Source organism: Helianthus annuus, chromosome 9 (genome assembly GCF_002127325.2).
Source record: "Helianthus annuus cultivar XRQ/B chromosome 9, HanXRQr2.0-SUNRISE, whole genome shotgun sequence".
NCBI classification, from domain to species: Eukaryota; Viridiplantae; Streptophyta; class Magnoliopsida; order Asterales; family Asteraceae; genus Helianthus; species Helianthus annuus.
Genome location: NC_035441.2, coordinates 59,093,345 through 59,113,030, shown reverse-complemented (window position 1 = coordinate 59,113,030; position 19,686 = coordinate 59,093,345). Strand labels below are relative to the sequence as shown.

The following is a 19,686-nucleotide window of genomic DNA, read 5'->3' as shown; positions in this document are numbered from 1 at the left end:
TTGAACCAACTCAAAAGACTATGGAGGACGTTTTTTTGGGGTGGGTCGGACGAGGTGTCAAAAAATGGCTTGGATGGCGTGGGATAATGTGGTAGTGCCGATTGAGTACGGGGGCTTGGGCTTCGGTACACTAAGGGACACAAATGTAGCTATGCTTGCAAAATGGTGGTGGAGGTTCAAGACGGAAAATGATGGACTATACATCAAAACTCGAGATCGTGGAACCCTATACCGGCAAAAGTGTCGATTGCGGGTCCGTGGAAGCAAATACATAACGTTTCGGCAGCGTTATCTATTTTGGGGGTGGAAATCTCAAATGCTATAAAAGGGGTAGTTAGAGGAGGGGCTGAAGTAGTGTTTTGGGTGGACATTTGGGCTGCCACGGCTCCTTTATATGTCCTTTTTCCGCTTTTGTTTCAGCTAGAGAAGGATAAATGGTGTATGGTGGCTGACAGGGCTCGAGTCGGGGCTAATGTGTAACACCCACCCCGTAACCCGAGTGATTATGCACAATTGATACACTTACAGCGGAAACAAACTAAACTTTCATTAAAACTTATAATAGTCTAAGTTCAACACTTTATTTATTTACAATCTTTTGGCAACTAAGAACTCCTTGATCTTCTAAAACTCCACAACTGTCAAGTAGTTCCTATAGCTTTCCTCATGACTCACCTGAGATAAGTATACTCAAAACGACGTCAGATATATACTGGTGAGCTCATACTATACAATTTTTATAAAGACAGACCATAGTTTACATTATATGCATACACAATATGGGCATGTGACCACATTATAGTCAGGTTGGGCCTCATTGAACCTTATAGGTCACATTTGACTTGTCACAAACCACCGTACAAGAGACATACTGGTCCTCCAGCTGTGTCCCCTACGGCCATCACATAGGTATGAGTGTGTGTCGCTGGACCTTATAAGCACGAAGTGCCTGTGGGTACAACACCTTATTACCCTTCCCAGAGTGACACACCTCATTAAGCGTAATAGGATCCCATATACCCCTACTGACACATGCATACTGCAGCATTCTCATTATTACCAGTCATGGACGAGTATACTATCACAGTTTAAAAGACAAGTATGATGACTCACCTGATTAGCAATTGCTTAACAGCCGCTAGTACAACTGGGTTATGTCTCAAGGTCCTGACACAATTACATAATCCTAGGTTAGGTAATGGTACACCTAACTAGTCATTATCATGGTTGGATATTGGTTAGTGCTGCCTTGTTTAAGCATGGTTGATCAGTCTATGCTTAACTAAGGCTAGGCTACCCAATACCCGCCCCTGACAATAACCCTAGTACCTAAAAATAATACTAACATTACCACTACTACTAATAATAATATTACTACTAATAATAATACTCCTATTAACTACTAAAATTGAATAATAAATAAGTAAACATAAACGTAAAGGAGAGCATACCTTAAAACTATCTACGGCACGTTGATGTAGAGTTTCCCTACTCCTGCTCCTACTCGCGCTCCAAAAGCAATTATTAACAACACCCAACGGGGTATCGTATACTCGGGATTCTCTATACTAGAGTGTTTCCATTAAAGAAACTGGTACCTAAACAGACTACTGAGACTCTTATTTAAAGTAAGCAAGCAAGCACCTCAAAACCCTTTCGGGGCGATGTGGGATTCTATTGACGTGCCTACCTGCCTGCTTGACCTGCTTGCTTATATATATTAATTCAGCTGCTTCGCTCGTTTTTCTCGTATAACTTTTAAAATATGACATTTTATAAAACGAAGAATATGTCATTAGAATGAGCATATTTTTATCTACGTTTTAACCTAAGTTTTATTAAAAACGGAGTAAGGTCAAAAAAATAATATATTTAATTATTAATATTAAACGGTCTCCTATACTAGCCAAGGCTTGTCAAGATATTTCACCTTTCACACCATCATCTTACTCGTTTAACAATATATGAAATATAAATTACATATTTCATACGTTTATAACCAGTACATTAAGGTTTGGGGTATTACATAACGGGTCTTCATGGGTCTGGGAGTGGCGACGCCAGTTGGTTAGCGCAGAGGAACTGCTGCAGTTTCAACAATTAAACGATCTCCTGCAAGGTTTTTTACTCACATCGGGTTCGGATAGATGGCTTTGGAACCTGGACCCAGCCGGTCAATTTAATGTGGGCAGCATGAAGAGGATGATCATTGAGCTGAACCAGACTAGACCTGATTACATAGTTAAATGGAACAGTTGGATACCTAAGAAAGTTGGATTGGTGGCTTGGCAAGCTCAAAAAGAAAGGTTGCCGACCCGAGTTGCATTGTCCAAAAGAGGTATTGCAATTCAATCCTTGGATTGCGTTTTGTGTGGTGAGTATAGTGAAGTTAGCGATCATCTTCTGGTCTCATGTGGTTTCGCTCAGATGCAAGTAGTGTACCGGTGGTGTAAAATGCAGCCGATAATTGCCTTTAGTCTCAAGGATATTCTTGAGTCCTATAAGCAGTTTGAGGGCTCGGTGAAAAAAAAGAAAGCGTATCATGCGGTTTGCTTGGCTACTTTGTGGAGCATATGGAGTATGAGAAATGAATTAATGTTTTCAGGGAAGGGGAAGTCACCTACTGCCATTGTCAAATAGATAAAGGCCAAGACTTTTTTATGGGTAAAACTCTGTTCAAAGGAGGCAAACATGACCTGAAAACAATGACAAATTTTTGATGTTTTTTAATTTAATCTGATGTATGTTTTCTTTTGGCTGTATGTTTTTATGTTTGATGACTGTAAGTTTGGTGTTAGCCACTGGCTAGAATTATAATACAATATTTTTTGTTGGCCGTTAAAAAAAATAACCTAATCCCTAACCCACACCCGAACTATTTGTAGCGGGTAGGTTAATTAAAACACTAGTTTTTATACCCAATAATTCTCAAAAGAGAAAAATGCCCGGATAGTCTCTGTGGTTTGCCAATTTTTCGCCTTTAGTCTCTAACTTTCTAAAATTACATCTATAGTCCCCAACTTTTGCAATTTCTTTCCCGGATAGTCACTAGGGCGGATGAGAGTTAGTTTTCTAAGTTAAGTGGATGCGAAATGACATAATTACCCATTCTAATATGGGGAAGGGATGAAAGATAAACACATGATTTGTGGGACCCACCATCTCTTTTAACTTCATCTTTCTCCCCCACCCCCACCCCCACCCACCCACACCACCTCTTCATTAGTCCATCTTCATCTTTCTATCTAATACGTTAAAATTATTAAGTAATTAATACATGGTAAGATTCATAACTAATTATACATCATGGGTTTTGTTTAAATTCTGTTTTCAGGCTGTGGAAACTCTAGCATACGAAAAGGTCCTCGTTTCTTTTCTTACGTTTGACTACAATTCATGAATACGCTTGAGCCAACGTATCAGTTATTTGGTCTAGTTAATTAACTTGGACCAGTTGGAAAAAATAATAGTTATTGACAGAACTTTCGTTTAAAATCTAAAAATGAAAGATAATATCTAATTTTCTTCGAGGATATGCAAACTCACAAGTAATCTTTGCCTTCTATTTGTAGCTTGGTTTTTTCTTTTAACCAATACTTAAATTGACACAACGTGTTGCGATGGAGGTTAGTGGTTGTTGGGGTTGCAGGTGGTCGGTGGTTCATAATGATGGCGGCGATGATGGTAGCTGGTGGTGGGGCTGTTGTTGATGGTAGTGATAGAGCTGGCTTTGACTGATGGCGGCAGTGATGGTAGAGCTATAGTTATGGTGGTTGCATGGGTTTTAGGGGTTTAAGAGATGGAGATGGGGATGTTAACTTTAACTGGTATTATTATTTAACAGTAGGGGTAATTTGATCATTTCACATCTACTAAACACCAAAAATTAACCTTCATCCGTGCTACATACTATCCGAGAACGAAATTACAAAAGTTAAATATTATAGTTGTAATTTTACAAAGTTAAGGACTAAATATAAAAAAAAGGGCAAACACATATAAACCACATATAAGTTGAAAGGACAATTTTCTCTTCTCAAAACCGTAACAACAATTCCCCTACGCTAACGACCTTACCTCCAAATATCAAATTTTTTTACAAATTTCAAACACATACAGAGTAACCGCTGCTGCCAGTGGCTCCCGCCATGAGTACACAGGTGTTGGAGATGCAGCAGAGCTCTTCATCGCTGCCAGAACACGTTTTGGACGACACGAAGACGTTGATCTCTGCTCTCAGTTTCATCTCGCGGAATTTACCGCTTCCTAGCGATGTTTTTGATGCCGTTTCGGAGATTTACGCCGGTGGCGATCGTGACGGTGACGGCGGTAGTGGTGACGGTGGCGGTGGATCTGACGGTTGCGAACGAGGTGTTGGTGGTGATTCGTCGACGGTGAGTTGTTTTGTGTTATTTTGCGGAGAGTGATGGTGATTAGGCTTAGGTTTTGTTGTAGGTTGTTGAATTGGCTTCGTAAACCTTATTGTAGATGTTTTGATGTGAATTGAAGTTGTGAACCTAATCTTGGATGTTTTGATGTTGTGATTGTGATTGTGAGAATTTGTAGTTTTAGGTTTTGTGATTGTTTATGATTGTTCCTTTACTTTGATTTTAGGTTTTTAGGTTTTGTTTTAGTTGGATTGCTTGTTTTTTAGGGCTCAATTTACAGCTGTAATTCTAGTATTCTACGTTTCGGTGAACAAGTTGTTGACGGTGCTTCGTTTGCCTGTGAGTTGTTTTGTGTAACATCTGTTGCGAGTGAATTGGATGTTTTGATGTTGTGAATTGGAGATGTAAACCTAATTGTAGATGTTTTGATGTTGTGAATTGTGATTGTGAGAATTGTAGTTCTAGGTTGTGTGATTGTTTATAAATGTGCGTTTACTTTGGTTTTAGGTGGATTGCTTGTTTTCTAGGGCTCATTTAGCTGCTAAGTACTATGGAGTATGGATATATGATTTTATTTTAGGTTTACGTAAACCTAACTGTGGACGTTTTGGTCTTGTGAATTGTGATTGTGAAAATTACTCAAGGTGATGGTAGATGTTTTTGTCTACATGTATGCTGGATTGCTCGTTTGCGCATCGTTAGAATGCTTTGAATTTCTAGTAGGACAAAGTGACAAACGCAGACTCAGGTTTTTGCTTGAAGATATTTGGTCATTTGATTTGTTTAACTTGATTGTTGTCTCTTATTATTTCAGGATAACTCACAGTTTCCAAATGGAGGAGAGTTAATGGCAGATCTCGAGGATGCTCTGGTTAAGCAGCGATCTAATCGCATAACTGGTTCTGAAATGGCAGAATTAAGGAAAAACCGGATCAAGAGCCACATCCAGAGTCGTTTGACCCAACTTGAAGGTTGCCACACTTAGAATACGCATATACAATGATAGCTCAGTAATATATACTCACTTAGATACATTAACAACTTGGTGTTTCGTTTATTTGTCTCATTATGAATTCAGAATTGCCTACAAACAGAGGCGAGGACCTACAGTCAAAGTGTTTGCTTGAACTCTATGGACTTAAGGTATACTCTTGCATAGAAGTTCTTGTTCAACTAACATGTATTAAAATATTATATTGTTCAGTGAACCTTTTTCATTCTAATGAAATATATATCTTACATTCCAGCTAGCGGAGTTGCAAAGAAAGGTGAGGTCAGAGTACATGTTGTCTTTAACATGTGTGCATCCCGAGAAGCAACTCTTCGATTGGGGCATGATGAGGCTGTCTCGTCCTTCATATGGTGTGGGGGATGCTTTTGGTGTTGACTCAGACAATCATCTGAAGAAGAAACGAGATGCTGAGGTAGTTTTCTACCTTTTACTATGTTTCTTTTGTTCTTTATAAGGCTTCTCACACATCATCACTTGTTGCATCGACTAACAAAGTTAGAGGAGGAAGAAATGAACAGAGTAGAAACAAAAAAGAGGAAATTCTTTGCAGAAATACTTAATGCAATAAGGGAACTCCAGTTGCAAGTGCAGGTCTCTCAGAAACGTCGAAAGCAAAGGAACAGTGGTGTTCAGGTTTGCAAATTATATCTCTACATTCGTATGTATGCATTTGCCCTTTACACACATACCTAAAAACTGTTGTATGGCATAAACCTCTTAAATCAGGCATGGCATGGAAGGCAAAGGCAGCGTGCTACTAGACAAGAGAAATTGAGGTTTCAAGCTTTAAAATCCGATGATCAAGAAGCATACATGAAAATGGTTGAGGAAAGCAAGAATGAGCGGTTAACAATGCTTTTAGGGAAAACAAATGATCTTCTTGTTCGTTTAGGAGCTGCTGTAAGACGTCAAAAGGATGCTGAGCATGATGGTATTGAACCCTTGAGTGGTCCACAACCCAACTTGCCAACTCCTGATGTTGTTGTTGATGTGGATGATACCAAAAACGTAAATGGAGAAAAGAAATCTGACTTACTTGAAGGCCAAAGGCAATATAATTCAATGATTCATTCAATTCAGGAGAAGGTACTATACATACTGAATCTTAACTGCCTCAATATACCTTTTTACTACTTTTATATCCTAATTTGAAATATTTTTCACCCACAATTTCAATGTTTATATTCCTACCAAAAAAGATAGTTTTCGAAATTATGTAAGGTAAAAGATTAAGAGAACTAGTAAATAGTCTATAAAATATATTTTTACAGTTGACAGAAAATAAATAGTATTTTAAATTAATTACCTTTATTTATTTATTTGATCTTTAAATAACCAGAAATTGCAAACAATTGATCATCTTATTATTACAACTTCAAGGAGCAAATGCACATCCAAATCCTATCTGCTACAATGTGTTTCGTTACAGATGATTATCTGATTCTGATTATTCAGTATTTCATAGTCAGTTTCAAATGCACATCCAAACAGTTACAAACACTTATTAAATTTTAAATAATTCAGGTAACAGAGCAACCGTCGATACTTCAAGGTGGAAAACTAAGACAATACCAATTGGAAGGGCTTCAATGGATGTTGTCTTTATTTAACAACAATCTCAATGGAATATTAGCTGATGAAATGGGATTGGGCAAGACAATTCAAACGATCTCCTTGATAGCATATCTCATGGAAAATAAGGGCGTCACTGGGCCCCACTTAATCGTGGCCCCAAAAGCCGTACTGCCAAACTGGATTAATGAATTTTCAACATGGGCTCCTAGGTATGTCATCATCTATAAGCGTACTTGATTATTTACAAGATGACTCTTATGATATTTTTCTTATTGTTACAGTATCGCAGCTTTTCTATACGATGGGCGTCTTGATGAGCGAAAAGCAATGAGAGAAGAGTTATCAGAGGGAAAATTTAGTGTCCTGATCACTCACTATGATCTTATAATGAGAGACAAAGCGTTTTTGAAGAAAATACCTTGGTACTACATGGTTGTTGATGAAGGCCATCGGTTAAAGAATTCTGAATCTGTGCTTGCAAAGACTCTTGGCTCTGGGTATGATCTGGATAAATTTGATCTCTAACCAGTTAAATGGGTAAACTGAAAAAAAATCTTAAATGGAAACACATCCAAATGGGTATAAAGTTGCCCCAAATGTATTTTCAATGCATAAAAACTCGTAAATCATTTTGTTCCAGTAAATTAGATTTTTTATTGAAATAATAGTTTTTGTAGTCATACATGGGCTACAAGTTATCTATAGTTTTTATTGAAATAATAGTTTTTGTAGTTATTGTTTCTCACATTTAACTTTGTAGATCACTCTTCAAAAGTACTTTTTATGAGGGACCCACATTGTCATAGATTTTGGTGTCAGCTTTTCAAAGGTACCCATACGGAAAAGAAGTGAAATAAAATTAAAGATGCTGCTATCATTTTGAACTAATGACAATTACTGAAATAAGCATGCAGTGGCGAAGATTCTGAATACTTTGAGATCAAAATATCCGTTTTTTAATCAAGACAATGCTGGATAGATGAAGTAATTGTTAACTTATATGCATATATAAATATATACATATATGTGTTTGTGTCTGTAAAGTCGGAGAGGCACTCTTAATATATTTAATCTAATTACCGCCTAACACTTATTCTTTGACTTCTGTTACAGTGTTAATCTCCAACAACGTGTGTGTGTGTGAAATATTTCTCGATTTAAATTTTGATGCTTTTTTTCTAGTTAAAAGCATTGACTGATTAAGCAACATTTGCAGCTACCAAATTCGAAGGAGACTTCTGTTAACAGGCACCCCAATACAGAATAGTTTACAAGAATTGTGGGCGCTGCTTAATTTTCTTCTTCCGACGATTTTTAATTCAGTTGAAAATTTTGAAGAATGGTTTAATGCACCATTTGCAGATAAATGTGATGTTTCTCTAACAGATGAAGAGGAGTTGTTGATCATTCGTCGCCTACACCAGGTAGTTTTTTTGTGTTTTGAAATTAGTTATTTGATTTTTGCTATTCGTGGTTGCAATGATCATTTTTTCGTGTTTGCTGCTTCTGATTATCTCGGTCACATAATAAGTTTTGGATGATCAGAATTATGACACTAAACTTGTTGCTAAAGGGTAAAATAAAGTTACCTAATTGCCTCTTCTGCTAACCTAATTTGGTGAACTACTATTGCTGTTGAAGAACGCCAATTTGGTCATTTTGTGCATTATATTTTAAATAATCAGAATTTTCCTAACAATAAATCTGCTTATTCATTTATGACAACTTCAAACAAAAAATGCATTTTCAAGCACTATCTCCTATAATGCGGTTTATTTACAGCCAATTTTCTGATTATGATTATTTTAAGTCTCATAATCACTCTCAAGAAGGGCATCCAAACACCCTATACTATTCTTCTTCTATTATCTGTTTTGACTGATTTTTATACTCTACAAAATCCAGGTTATAAGGCCATTTATTTTAAGAAGGAAAAAAGATGAGGTGGAAAAGTACCTTCCACAGAAAACCCAGGTTATACTAAAATGTGACATGTCAGCATGGCAAAAAGTATACTACCAGCAAGTCACTGATGTTCGGAGGGTTGGACTGGATACAGGTTAGTAACCTCAACCCTAAATTCTTTTTGCTGTTATGCATTACGTCCTACATTGTTTGCTTTGTGCTGAAGTTAATAAAAGTTAATATTTAAGTTATTATAAGGCTATTCATTGACAAAATTACCTTGGATAAAATGAAGAATCGAGTTCTGAATCTTTGAAGCATTTTAATTTGAATTAAATAATATGTTGCCACCTATACATTTGATTCCATTATAGGCAAACTTGTTTTGACTAAGTTGTAGTTATTTTGACTTGCAAAACCAAATATGTTACAAGTAGTAGCAACGTAACGATCCTGCAAATGGTTAGTACTTTGTCTACTGTCTACTTTTTTTAAGGCTGACCACTAAGTGGTGCATGATTGGGGGTGATACTACATATGTTAGAAATATATAAAATCGGTCGTAAATAACTTGATCTTCGTATGCTTTTGCTATGTTTCTTCACAAACCTAAATTTTAGGCTCTTTTTCCTTCTTTCCTTGAACCTTATATGGATAAACGGCACAAGAGGCCATTAATTTGGTTGGGTTGGTTTGCAAATTTGTCAAATTGAGTTTACTGTTAAGCACAAAATTTAATTACTAAATTTAATTTTGTTGCATTTGTACTTATAAAATCGCATGTTTGCAGGAACGGGTAAATCCAAGTGTTTGCAGAATCTATCAATGCAGCTAAGAAAATGCTGTAACCATCCTTACCTATTTACGGGCGAGTACAACATCTGGCGCAAAGAAGAAATAGTTCGAGCATCCGGAAAATTCGAGCTACTCGATCGTTTATTACCCAAACTTCACAGAGCCGGACATCGCGTTCTACTTTTCTCTCAAATGACTCACCTCATGGACATTCTCGAAGTATACCTCCAACTTCACGAGTTCAAATATCTCAGGCTCGACGGGTTAACTAAAACAGACGAAAGAGGCACTTTGTTAAACCAATTTAACGCTCCCGACTCTCCTTATTTCATGTTTCTGTTAAGCACCCATGCAGGAGGTCACGGTCTTAATTTACAGACCGCTGATACTGTGATTATATTTGATAGTGACTGGAATCCACAGATGGACCAGCAAGCGGAGGATCGTGCCCATCGTATTGGTCAGAAGAAGGAAGTGAGAGTGTTTGTTTTGGTCAGTGTAGGGTCGGTTGAAGAGGTGATATTGGAACGCGCTAAACAGAAGATGGGAATTGATGCTAAAGTTATACAGGCTGGATTGTTTAATACAACTTCTACAGGTTTGTCCTTTTGGATTGTTTCAAGGGTCTTGCCCATCCGTTTATCTTTTATTAAGTAGAACATTTGATATGCAATAGTTTGTTTAAACGTTTGTTATATGGCATTTTGGCTCAGTGGATCTTGACGGAATTTTTGTCCAGCGGGTTTTTGGAAACGACAAATCATATCGGCTGGGTTGGGTGGTCGGTTTTACTTGTTTGACCGTTTAGCATTTCATTGAAGCGATTTTTGTTTCAAAATTATCAGTTTGTATTAAAAAGCTTAAAATGATAACTACATATTTAAAAAAGAGTAAAGTACACGGATGGTCCATGTGGTTTGAATTTTGTAACGCAATTAGTCCCTAGCCAATAAATCTAAAGGTTTCGGTAGGTCCACGTTAGGGACTAAATACAAACCTCAGGGACCATTCATGCACTTTTGGCAAAGTTGGGGACTAAATGCGTTACAATGTGCAAACCACAGGGACTATCTGTGTACTTTTAGAAAGCTAGGTACTAAATCCAAAATTTTGGTAAACCACAAGGACCATCCGTGTACTTTACTTTTAAAAAAATGTAAGTGTGTAAATGAAAAAGGTTAAATGACTGGTTGGGTTTACACAGTCAGTTTCAAGTGTCCAACCGTGAAACCGAACCGTGAGGATCTCAAACTGGTTTACTTGCTTCTATTTGAACGGTTCGGTTGGTTTCAACGGTTTCCGAATACCCTTAATTTTGGGAGTTTAATTAGTATAGTGATTTGTTGTACACTAATACCTTAAAACATTTTATTAGATTCTCTAAATAGTTAATATATTAATAAATCTGGTAAGAACTTAACGGCCTGTTTCAAGTTTCAAACAGGATTGAACTGTTAAACCGTTAAACTGCGAATTTACCATTGGATCTTAAATCGGCCGACTTGCTTTGATTTGAACGGCTCCGTCGGTTTTAGGGGTTTTTTAGCACCCCTAATTTTGTATTGATTTTTATTAAATGGTAATACCTTAATAGGTTTTATTAGATTCTCTAAATAGCTAAAATATGGTAAGAAGTTAATGCACAAGAAAGTTGAAGTTGATGTCGTTTTTTAATCTTTTACAGCTCAAGATAGGAGAGAGATGCTTAAAGAGGTGATGCGTAGAGGTACAAGTTCACTCGGAACCGATACAACAAGTGAGCGAGAAATCAATCGTCTAACAGCCCGATCAGAAGAAGAGTTCTGGCTTTTCGAGAAGATGGACGATGAAAGAAGACAAAAAGAACGATACAGATCTCGCCTTATGGAAGATCACGAGGTACCCGATTGGGCTTACACGAAACCCGACAACCCAAAAGACATGAGGGGTAAAGGGTTCGACTATGAAACCGCTAATCTCTCTGGAAAAAAACGAAGAAAAGACGTTGTGTATGCTGACATGATTAGTGATTGGCAGTTTATGAACGCGGTTGAACTTGGAGATCAACCCGGTAAATCAAGACGGGATGCACCTGGTGTTAGAAAAATAAAAAAAAAGGTTATAGGCTCAGAATGAATTCTTCATTTCCTTATTTAAGAAATTGATTACAGCTCAGCCAAGAATTATCTAGCCGTTAAGATCAATTAAATCATTTTTTCCAGCCATGTTTCCTTTCTATGTTCTGTTTTGTATTCCAATTTATTGGGATCTTCTCATTCATTGTAAATATACAATTTTTGCATAGAAATAAAAAAAAACACTCTGATCAATCGAAGATGGTATCAGAGCAAACCTGAATCGATCCAGGGAACTGCTCATCGTCTACCTTTGTTCTTTTCAAAACAACCATAGCCAAAGCTACCATGTCTTCCGACAGCAGCCCTCAAAACAACAATGATCTTTCAATTCAATTAGCCAACTTTCTCAATGGAATCCAATCATCCCAAAACCAAAACACCAAACACAACCTGTCCGATAGACTCAAGATCAGCCTCAAACTTAACAGCCAAAATTATGCCCTATGGGCTCGTATGATTCGAGTAGCTATCAGAGGTAAATCAAAATCACTTCTTGGTCATTTGTCTGGAAATCCGGCATCACCCAAACTGACCGAAGACGGGTATGAGCAATGGGAACAAGACGGCCTCTTAGTGTTTTCATGACTGATACAAAATATTGAACCGACAATTGTGAGCAATCTGACCGAGTTTCCCACTGCTAAAGCTTTGTGGGATGCACCCGTAACCACGTACAATAGTGGTAAAGATAAAACTCCAAACCTTTGATTTACATGTCAAAGCGAATGGAATTAAACAGAATCGAACCCCTCTTGAGGAGTTCTGGATTATAATGCAAGGGATCTGGGGAGAGATCGATCGAAGAGACCCGAATCCCATGACATCCCCTGTGGATATTGCCACCTACAATAGACTCAAGAAACAGAGAACAGAACAGGAATTGGAATTTTTGTTCCAATTTCTGAACGCAATTGACAGACAATACGATACAATCAAGAGGGAGATTCTTAGAATGGATCCTCTTCCGACGGCAGAAGAAGCATATGCGGCTGTCCGGAAGGAAACCGCACACCAAAACATCATTGGGACTACCACCGGAACTCAGACGGGAATTGGAGCGGGACTAACCACAACCCAATCCCACAACAATGGTAAAGCCCTAGGGCTTGCGGCCAGGGGACAGGAGCGCCACCCGGACTCTTCCCTCAAACCAAAAATCGATAAATCCAAACTTAAGTGTGATCATTGTGGAATGATGAGGCACACCAAAGATCAGTGCTTCAAAATTTATGGCTTCCCCGAATGGTGGAATGATGGACACAAGAAGAGTAATAAGGACGAAGGGAAAGCGGCGGTCGCTACCAATCATACCGGAGATCCCGGCAGAAGCGGTGAGCCGCAGAGCAGCGGTGAGTTTGGCGGTGTTGCCTTCGCCGGATTACCAGAAATCGACGGAAGAGGTAACGGGTCTGAGAGACTAATCTCAGATCCTCCATTATCGAACCCTAAATTTTTTATGGGTAAATTACTTTTTGAGTATGTGTTATAGTGGTTTTAACCACTTGAGTCCAAGATAAAAAAAAGTTTAACACACTGAGTCCCTATAGCCACTTTTCTTAACCATTTGAGTCCAAATTTCTAAAATGAAAAGACTAAAATACCATTGTATTTAAAAAATAGAAATATAAATAAATAACAAACCTAATCTCACTTACACCCTCTGAGTTCTAGCTTCACTAACCTCTTACACCCTTGCGCCAATATCGTCAACCCTATGTCCGACCACCACCACTTACACACCACCGTTGCCACGTCAACCGTCCCAACCAGCTTTAGTATTTGCAGATTCTTGAACTCTGCAATACCGCGCAAAACTTGATCATCACAACGATGCAAAACGAGCTCTTGCATCGTCGAACACCCCTCCGCAACATTTAACAAACCGATTTCACTACAATTCGCAACCACAGGCCTCTGCAGATTCGGGTACTTACTACACAGATTTTGCAGCCCTAAATCTACTTCACTAACAGGTACCAAATCAAGATTATTCGGTAATGAAACATCGGAATCAATACAAAAGGCACCAAATTCACAACCTAAAGAAAGATTCCATTTTTTTGTATGTTTATTACTATCACACTTCCAAGAAGCAAATCCACATCTATAAGATTAGATCATAAATTGCTTCTATTTTTTTTTCAATATTCTTTATCTGTTATTTTGTTTTGTAATTTCAGTTAATAAACAACAAAAGTACATTAATACTATAATAAAAATGTAATAAAACGCTAAAATGAGCAAATGCTTGTAAAACGCCATCAAGCCATAAAAACGCCCCCAAAAAACTACCAAACTATAATAAAATTACTTTGAACAACTACTATTATAAAAAAGCGTGAAACTATGTGCAAAGAATATAAAACAAAAACAGTCCAATCGTTATCTAAACGCCATTGGAAAACAAAACGCCATAATTACAGCCGTCAAGATTAGACGTGTTACACCATAAAAACAGTTGAGTCTGAAAACAAAATAAGGTAACTGCAAAAACAGTAAAATGAAACGACGGAAAACATAATCACTAACATTTATTATATTGAAAGCAAAATACTTGGGGAATTAAATTTATTTATCTTTTTCAAAACGCCATAATTACCTGTCATGCGCGGGGAAAAAAAGTCAATATAAAAGAAAACCATGAGAACACAAGCTCAAACACGCCAAAAAAATTGACTAAAATGCCACATATTGTCCAAAACGCCAAAAACTTTAAAAATGGCTAAGGTTATTGCATGGAGGTTTGAAAGGAAAGAGAAACAATTCATCATAAAGTTCTCTGATAGGAGAAGGGTAAAGGTAAGGACAATCAAAGCCATGCTTGGAATGAATGAAGGGGTTCAGAGGGATATCCTGGCCCTTGGGGTTCCAATGACCAACGATTGTGAAAGAACCCGAACTGTAATAAAAAGACTGAAGAGAAAATTTTCGACAGAAGATGATGATGATATTGACGATACTCCTCTACCAAAACTTAGCAGTTGGGTGATGCATGGGGAAGAAGGAACGCTTGAAGTGACTTATAAAAACGGGGTGCAATATTCATTGCCAATGGAAGAAATGTTGAAGACATGGTTGCTATCTATCATTGAACAACTCTATGATTTAGCACCTTCAAACGATCCAAAATCCAAGGATGCAGTGATATTCAAGAATAGGTTGCAGCAAAGAAGAGACGAGCTAATGGCGTTATACGCAAAACTATGGTAATCAATTATTAACAAAAAGACCCAAAACACCAAAAAATGACATGGAAAAAGCCATAACGCCAAAAAAATTAACTATGTGACACAAAAAGAATTAATTCAACGAGAAGAAATCTGAGAAAAACAGTAAAACGTCAATTAATTAATGATTCTAGATAACGCCAAAATTATCTTGCACGTAAAAAATAAAGCAGCATGTCAAACTCGAAAATCGGGAAAGGAGAAGAATACTAAAAAGACAAAAAAAACCCTCGGACCCTGATCATGTCCCGCGCCACGTGTTAGGCCAGGATGCGTTCTCACCGTTCTCACGCTTTTGGGCGTTTTCTCCTGATCCCGTTTCTATATATATAGAGAGAGGATGAGTTGGGTAGAAAGTGGGTCTTTCCTAGAAAGTCTAGGAAGCAATAAGAATGTGACACATGGCATGGAGGGATTTTAACTAAAAAGGCACTTGTGTAGTTTGACATTTTATTTTATTTTTGGAATTTTACTTCTCATTAACTAAAAATGCCTATAACTATGGAAACTGTTTCTCCAAGATTTTTTTGTATTTCGCAACCTTCTCCTGCTTCGTCTTCGTCATCATCAAACACTTCTCCATCTCCACCATCTCCGAGTTCATCATCACCATTCAAATACTGTTCGTATCATCTTCGTTTTCTTGACGATGTGTTTTAACAGCAAGCAAATTAATACAGTTGTGTTTTAGCAGCAAACAAATTCATACAGTTGTGTTTTAGCGTTCAGATTCATATAGTTGTGTTTTAACAGCAAGCATATTCATACAGTTGTGTTTTAGCATTCAGATTCATACAGTTGTGTTTTAACAGCAAGCAGATTCATACAGTTGTGTTTTAACAGCAAGCAGATTTATACAGTTGTGTTTTAACAGCAAACAGATTCATACAGTTGTGTTTTAGCATTTAGATTCATATAGTTGTGTTTTAGCATTCAGATTCATACAGTTGTGTTTTATCAACAAGCAGATTCATACAGTTGTGTTTTAACAGCAAGCAGATTCATACAGTTGTGTTTTAACAGCAAACAGATTCATATAGTTGTGTTTTAGCATTCAGATTCATACAGTTGTGTTTTAACAACAAGCAAATTCATACGCTGTGTTTTACCATCCATGCTGGTAATGCTGGAGGATTTCTTGACGTTGTGTTTTAACAGTAAGCAGATTAGCAAGCAGATTAATACGATGTGTTTCTTCATGATGTATAGAAGGAAGAGAGAGAGAGAGAGAGAGAGAGAGAGAGAGAGAGCGAGAGAGAGAGAGAAAGGGGGAGAGAGAGAAAAAAATAGCATGAAATGTGGGGTGGTTATGGAATGACAATTATTTCTATATTTAAAACAAGCTAAATGACATATCTACCCCTGATTAATTAAATAATCCTATTTTTAAGAAACACATATTACCAAAATGCCACCAAGATGATCACAACCATTAAACACACCTATTGGATGGCCCAGATCGCTTCCTAGACTTTCTAGGAAAAACACACTTTCCGTAGGATCCCCACTCTCTCCCCCCCCTCTCTCTCTCTATATATATATATATATATATAGGTTCATGCGAGAACCACCTTTATTGCGAGAACCGCGAGAACCAATGTGAACACAACCAAAAATAGCTAAAAAAACCTAAAAAAAACTAACCCCCATCCACCCCTCCGCAAAACCTAAACACCCCCCAAAGCTAAATGCTAAAAACTAAAACCCCCAAAAAAACCTAACCCCCCCCCCCAACCTAAATCCCCCACCCCAACCCCCAAGCAAAAATGCTAAAAACTAAACCCCAAAAAAACCTAAAAAAATCTAAAAAAAATCTAAAAAATAAAAAAAATCAAAAAAAATCAAAAAAAAAATCTATTTTTTTTAATATTTTTTATGTTAAAATCACTACTTTTAGTAGCAAAAAAAAATTTAAAAAAAAAATCTTTTGGCTACTAAAAGTAGCGATTTTTTTATAAAAAATATTAAAAAAACAATTTTTGTGTTTTTTAGCTATTTTTAGGCATTTTTGGTTGTGTTCACATTGGTTCTCGCAGTTCTCGCAATAAAGGGTGGTTCCTAACGGATCTTTGTCATATATATAATAATAATAATAATAATAATAATAATAATAATAATAATAATAATAATAATAATAATAATAATAAATAAAATGATGAAAGTTTGAAAGAATAATTATCTTCAAAAGTGGTGCAAAATAATTCAACAAGAAAACAATCAACTTTTCTTATTTTCAAGAGTGGAGCAAATAATTTAACAAAGAGACAACCAACTTTTCAATTCTTCAAAATGTTGCAAATAATTGCAAATTGGACAAACAACTTCTTCAACAAAAGCCAGCTCTTTTCAAAAAAACAATAATGAAGACCCTTTTACTCCATCTATAAAAGGGAAGAAGATCAATGAAGAAGGACGCCTCACTTCATTTAGAAAACCCATTTCTTATGTATGAAAAAACCCTCAAACCCAAAACTTGTATTATCAACCTCTCAATGTTCAAAATCTTTAGATTTTCAAATTATAGTTGCTCCTCCCGATTGTAAGGAAATTATTTGTAATCAAGATTTTCAATTAATAAATTCAGGTATATTTTAAATTTACATTATGTTTATTCATGTGCTTATTGATCTTGTCATCTCTCTATCATTCATATAATTCATATGTACGTTTTAATCTTCTTCATGTTAAACGATCCTAAACACTATTGGTATCAGAGCCATATCTCTGTTTAAATACTATCTTAATAACTAATTTATTATGATTACTGTCCTTGCAATTTTTAAAACATACATATGGGGGTAAAGCTGTGTTGGTAAGCCCTGTCGATCGTTGGTTGGATTAGCATTGTGCCCAAAAAATAGTGATGGGCAGCCGGACCACAAAACAGAAAATAATGTTCAAGTTCCAACTGAAACACCTGATATGGGGGTGTTCCCTCAGAAGCCCTACTTTAAAAATTTAAAGACAAATAATTATAATGAATCAGTTATCAAGATTCTTTTCTAAACGAGATTATAGCTCAAATAATAATGATGAAGAAGATGAAAACATAAACTCTTTACATATGAATTCTGTTGAAATTAATATTTCTCAAATTGAAAAAAATCTTTTAAATTGGAATATACCAAAACAAGATGTTAAAACTATTTACAGAATTGGTACTTTTGATTTTTTACAAGATTATTCTATAAAAACTCATGAACAAACCATTCCTATTAATAAAGATTATCAAAACATGCAATTATTATCAGTATAAGCTATTAAAAGACATAGAAAATTATATAAATTTCTACACATAGGTTTAGTTCAAGTCACCATTAAACCCATGTTCAGATTAGCAATTGATGCTCCTGTAATACTAATTCTAAGAGATGCAAGACATACAAATTTTAATAATTCTTTGCTAGCTATGGCTGAGTCTAATATTTCAAATGGTCCTATTTACTTTAATTGCTATCCAAACTTTTCAATTGGTTTATTTGATCCAAATATTTTAGATACTTTGACATTAACAATTAAAACCAAAAACTTAGAATTTAAAGAAAAAACTAATGCTGCAGTAGTTATATATAGAATATATTATAAGACTATGACTACCACTATAGAGCCTAAAACAAAATTAATATCCCCAAAAGATGAAACTATTATTTTTGAAGCTAATACTATGCATACAAAGATAAGGACACCTAAAAAATTAAAATGGAATGAAATAACTCAATCTTTAACATGGAATATACAAGATATAAACCCACCAAAACCTATTGAGATAGAAAATCAAACATCTAATATAGTAGAACATTCTGATGGTTCAATAGATATTTCTTTTAATAGTATATTACCAAGACATTCTATAGGAGCAAGTACTAATGCTAGAAACACTATAGATGAAAATTTATTTAGAAGAAGCCTATCAATGAAAATGAAAGGAGTTGATTTTTCAAATACTATTCCAAGACCACTATATGAAGAAAATGATAGTGATAATAATACTTATGTCGCAACTAAGTCTAATATGGAAAATTATGAAGAATTACAATGAGTGATTCAAAAACTCAAGCTCGAAGAAATAACAATATGTGGTTTTTGAAAAATTGCAAAAGAAGAATAAAGGATTTGAGAGAAAACATAGAAGAATATAAAAATCCATGCAACATGCCTCCATCCGACCCGTATCATCCCTTTAATTATACATCTAATCCGTATCATCCCTCTAGCTATATATTATTTTTAGAAAAAAGATTAAAAGAAGAAAATAATTATAGAGTAAAACTTATAGAAAAAATTTCAAGCACAACTTGCTAATTATGGATAAAGAAATGTTAAAATATTTAAAAGATGAAATGTTCAATGGGTATAATAATAAAAATTTAACATGGTATTTTTCTACATACGATGAAGATGAAAGATTTTTACATGAGATTGATTGGCACTTATATATGTGTAAAAATGATGAAAATATTCTATTTTTCTCCTGGTTTCCTCTTTACTATATAGAAAATAAAATTGAATATCCATTTTTTGAAAATATATCTGTTAGTAATACTATAACCAAAACCTATACAATTATAGATAAAAATGAAGATATTACTAGTATACATCCTCCACATACGGATATAAAATTAAAAATGAAAAGAGTTAATTACACAAATGGGTCCTGTGGTTTATAC

General features: G+C 35.8%; 2 protein-coding genes across 2 annotated transcripts; both read left to right on the top strand.

Moving 5' to 3' along the window:
• Positions 1-64: 64 nt before the first annotated feature.
• LOC118481723 lies at positions 65-2,640 on the top strand. Its single transcript, XM_035976938.1, has 2 exons — positions 65-174; positions 2,004-2,640. The coding sequence occupies exons 1-2, from the start codon at positions 65-67 to the stop codon at positions 2,638-2,640; spliced, it is 747 nt and encodes a 248-aa protein (XP_035832831.1).
• Positions 2,641-4,107: 1,467 nt separating this feature from the next.
• On the top strand, positions 4,108-11,885 carry LOC110877720 (probable ATP-dependent DNA helicase CHR12). Its single transcript, XM_022125912.2, has 12 exons — positions 4,108-4,394; positions 5,203-5,359; positions 5,467-5,531; positions 5,636-5,812; positions 5,896-6,033; positions 6,127-6,486; positions 6,925-7,184; positions 7,257-7,472; positions 8,192-8,399; positions 8,881-9,034; positions 9,671-10,273; positions 11,360-11,885. The coding sequence occupies exons 1-12, from the start codon at positions 4,149-4,151 to the stop codon at positions 11,788-11,790; spliced, it is 3,015 nt and encodes a 1,004-aa protein (XP_021981604.1). The 5' UTR covers positions 4,108-4,148; the 3' UTR covers positions 11,791-11,885.
• Positions 11,886-19,686: the final 7,801 nt, after the last annotated feature.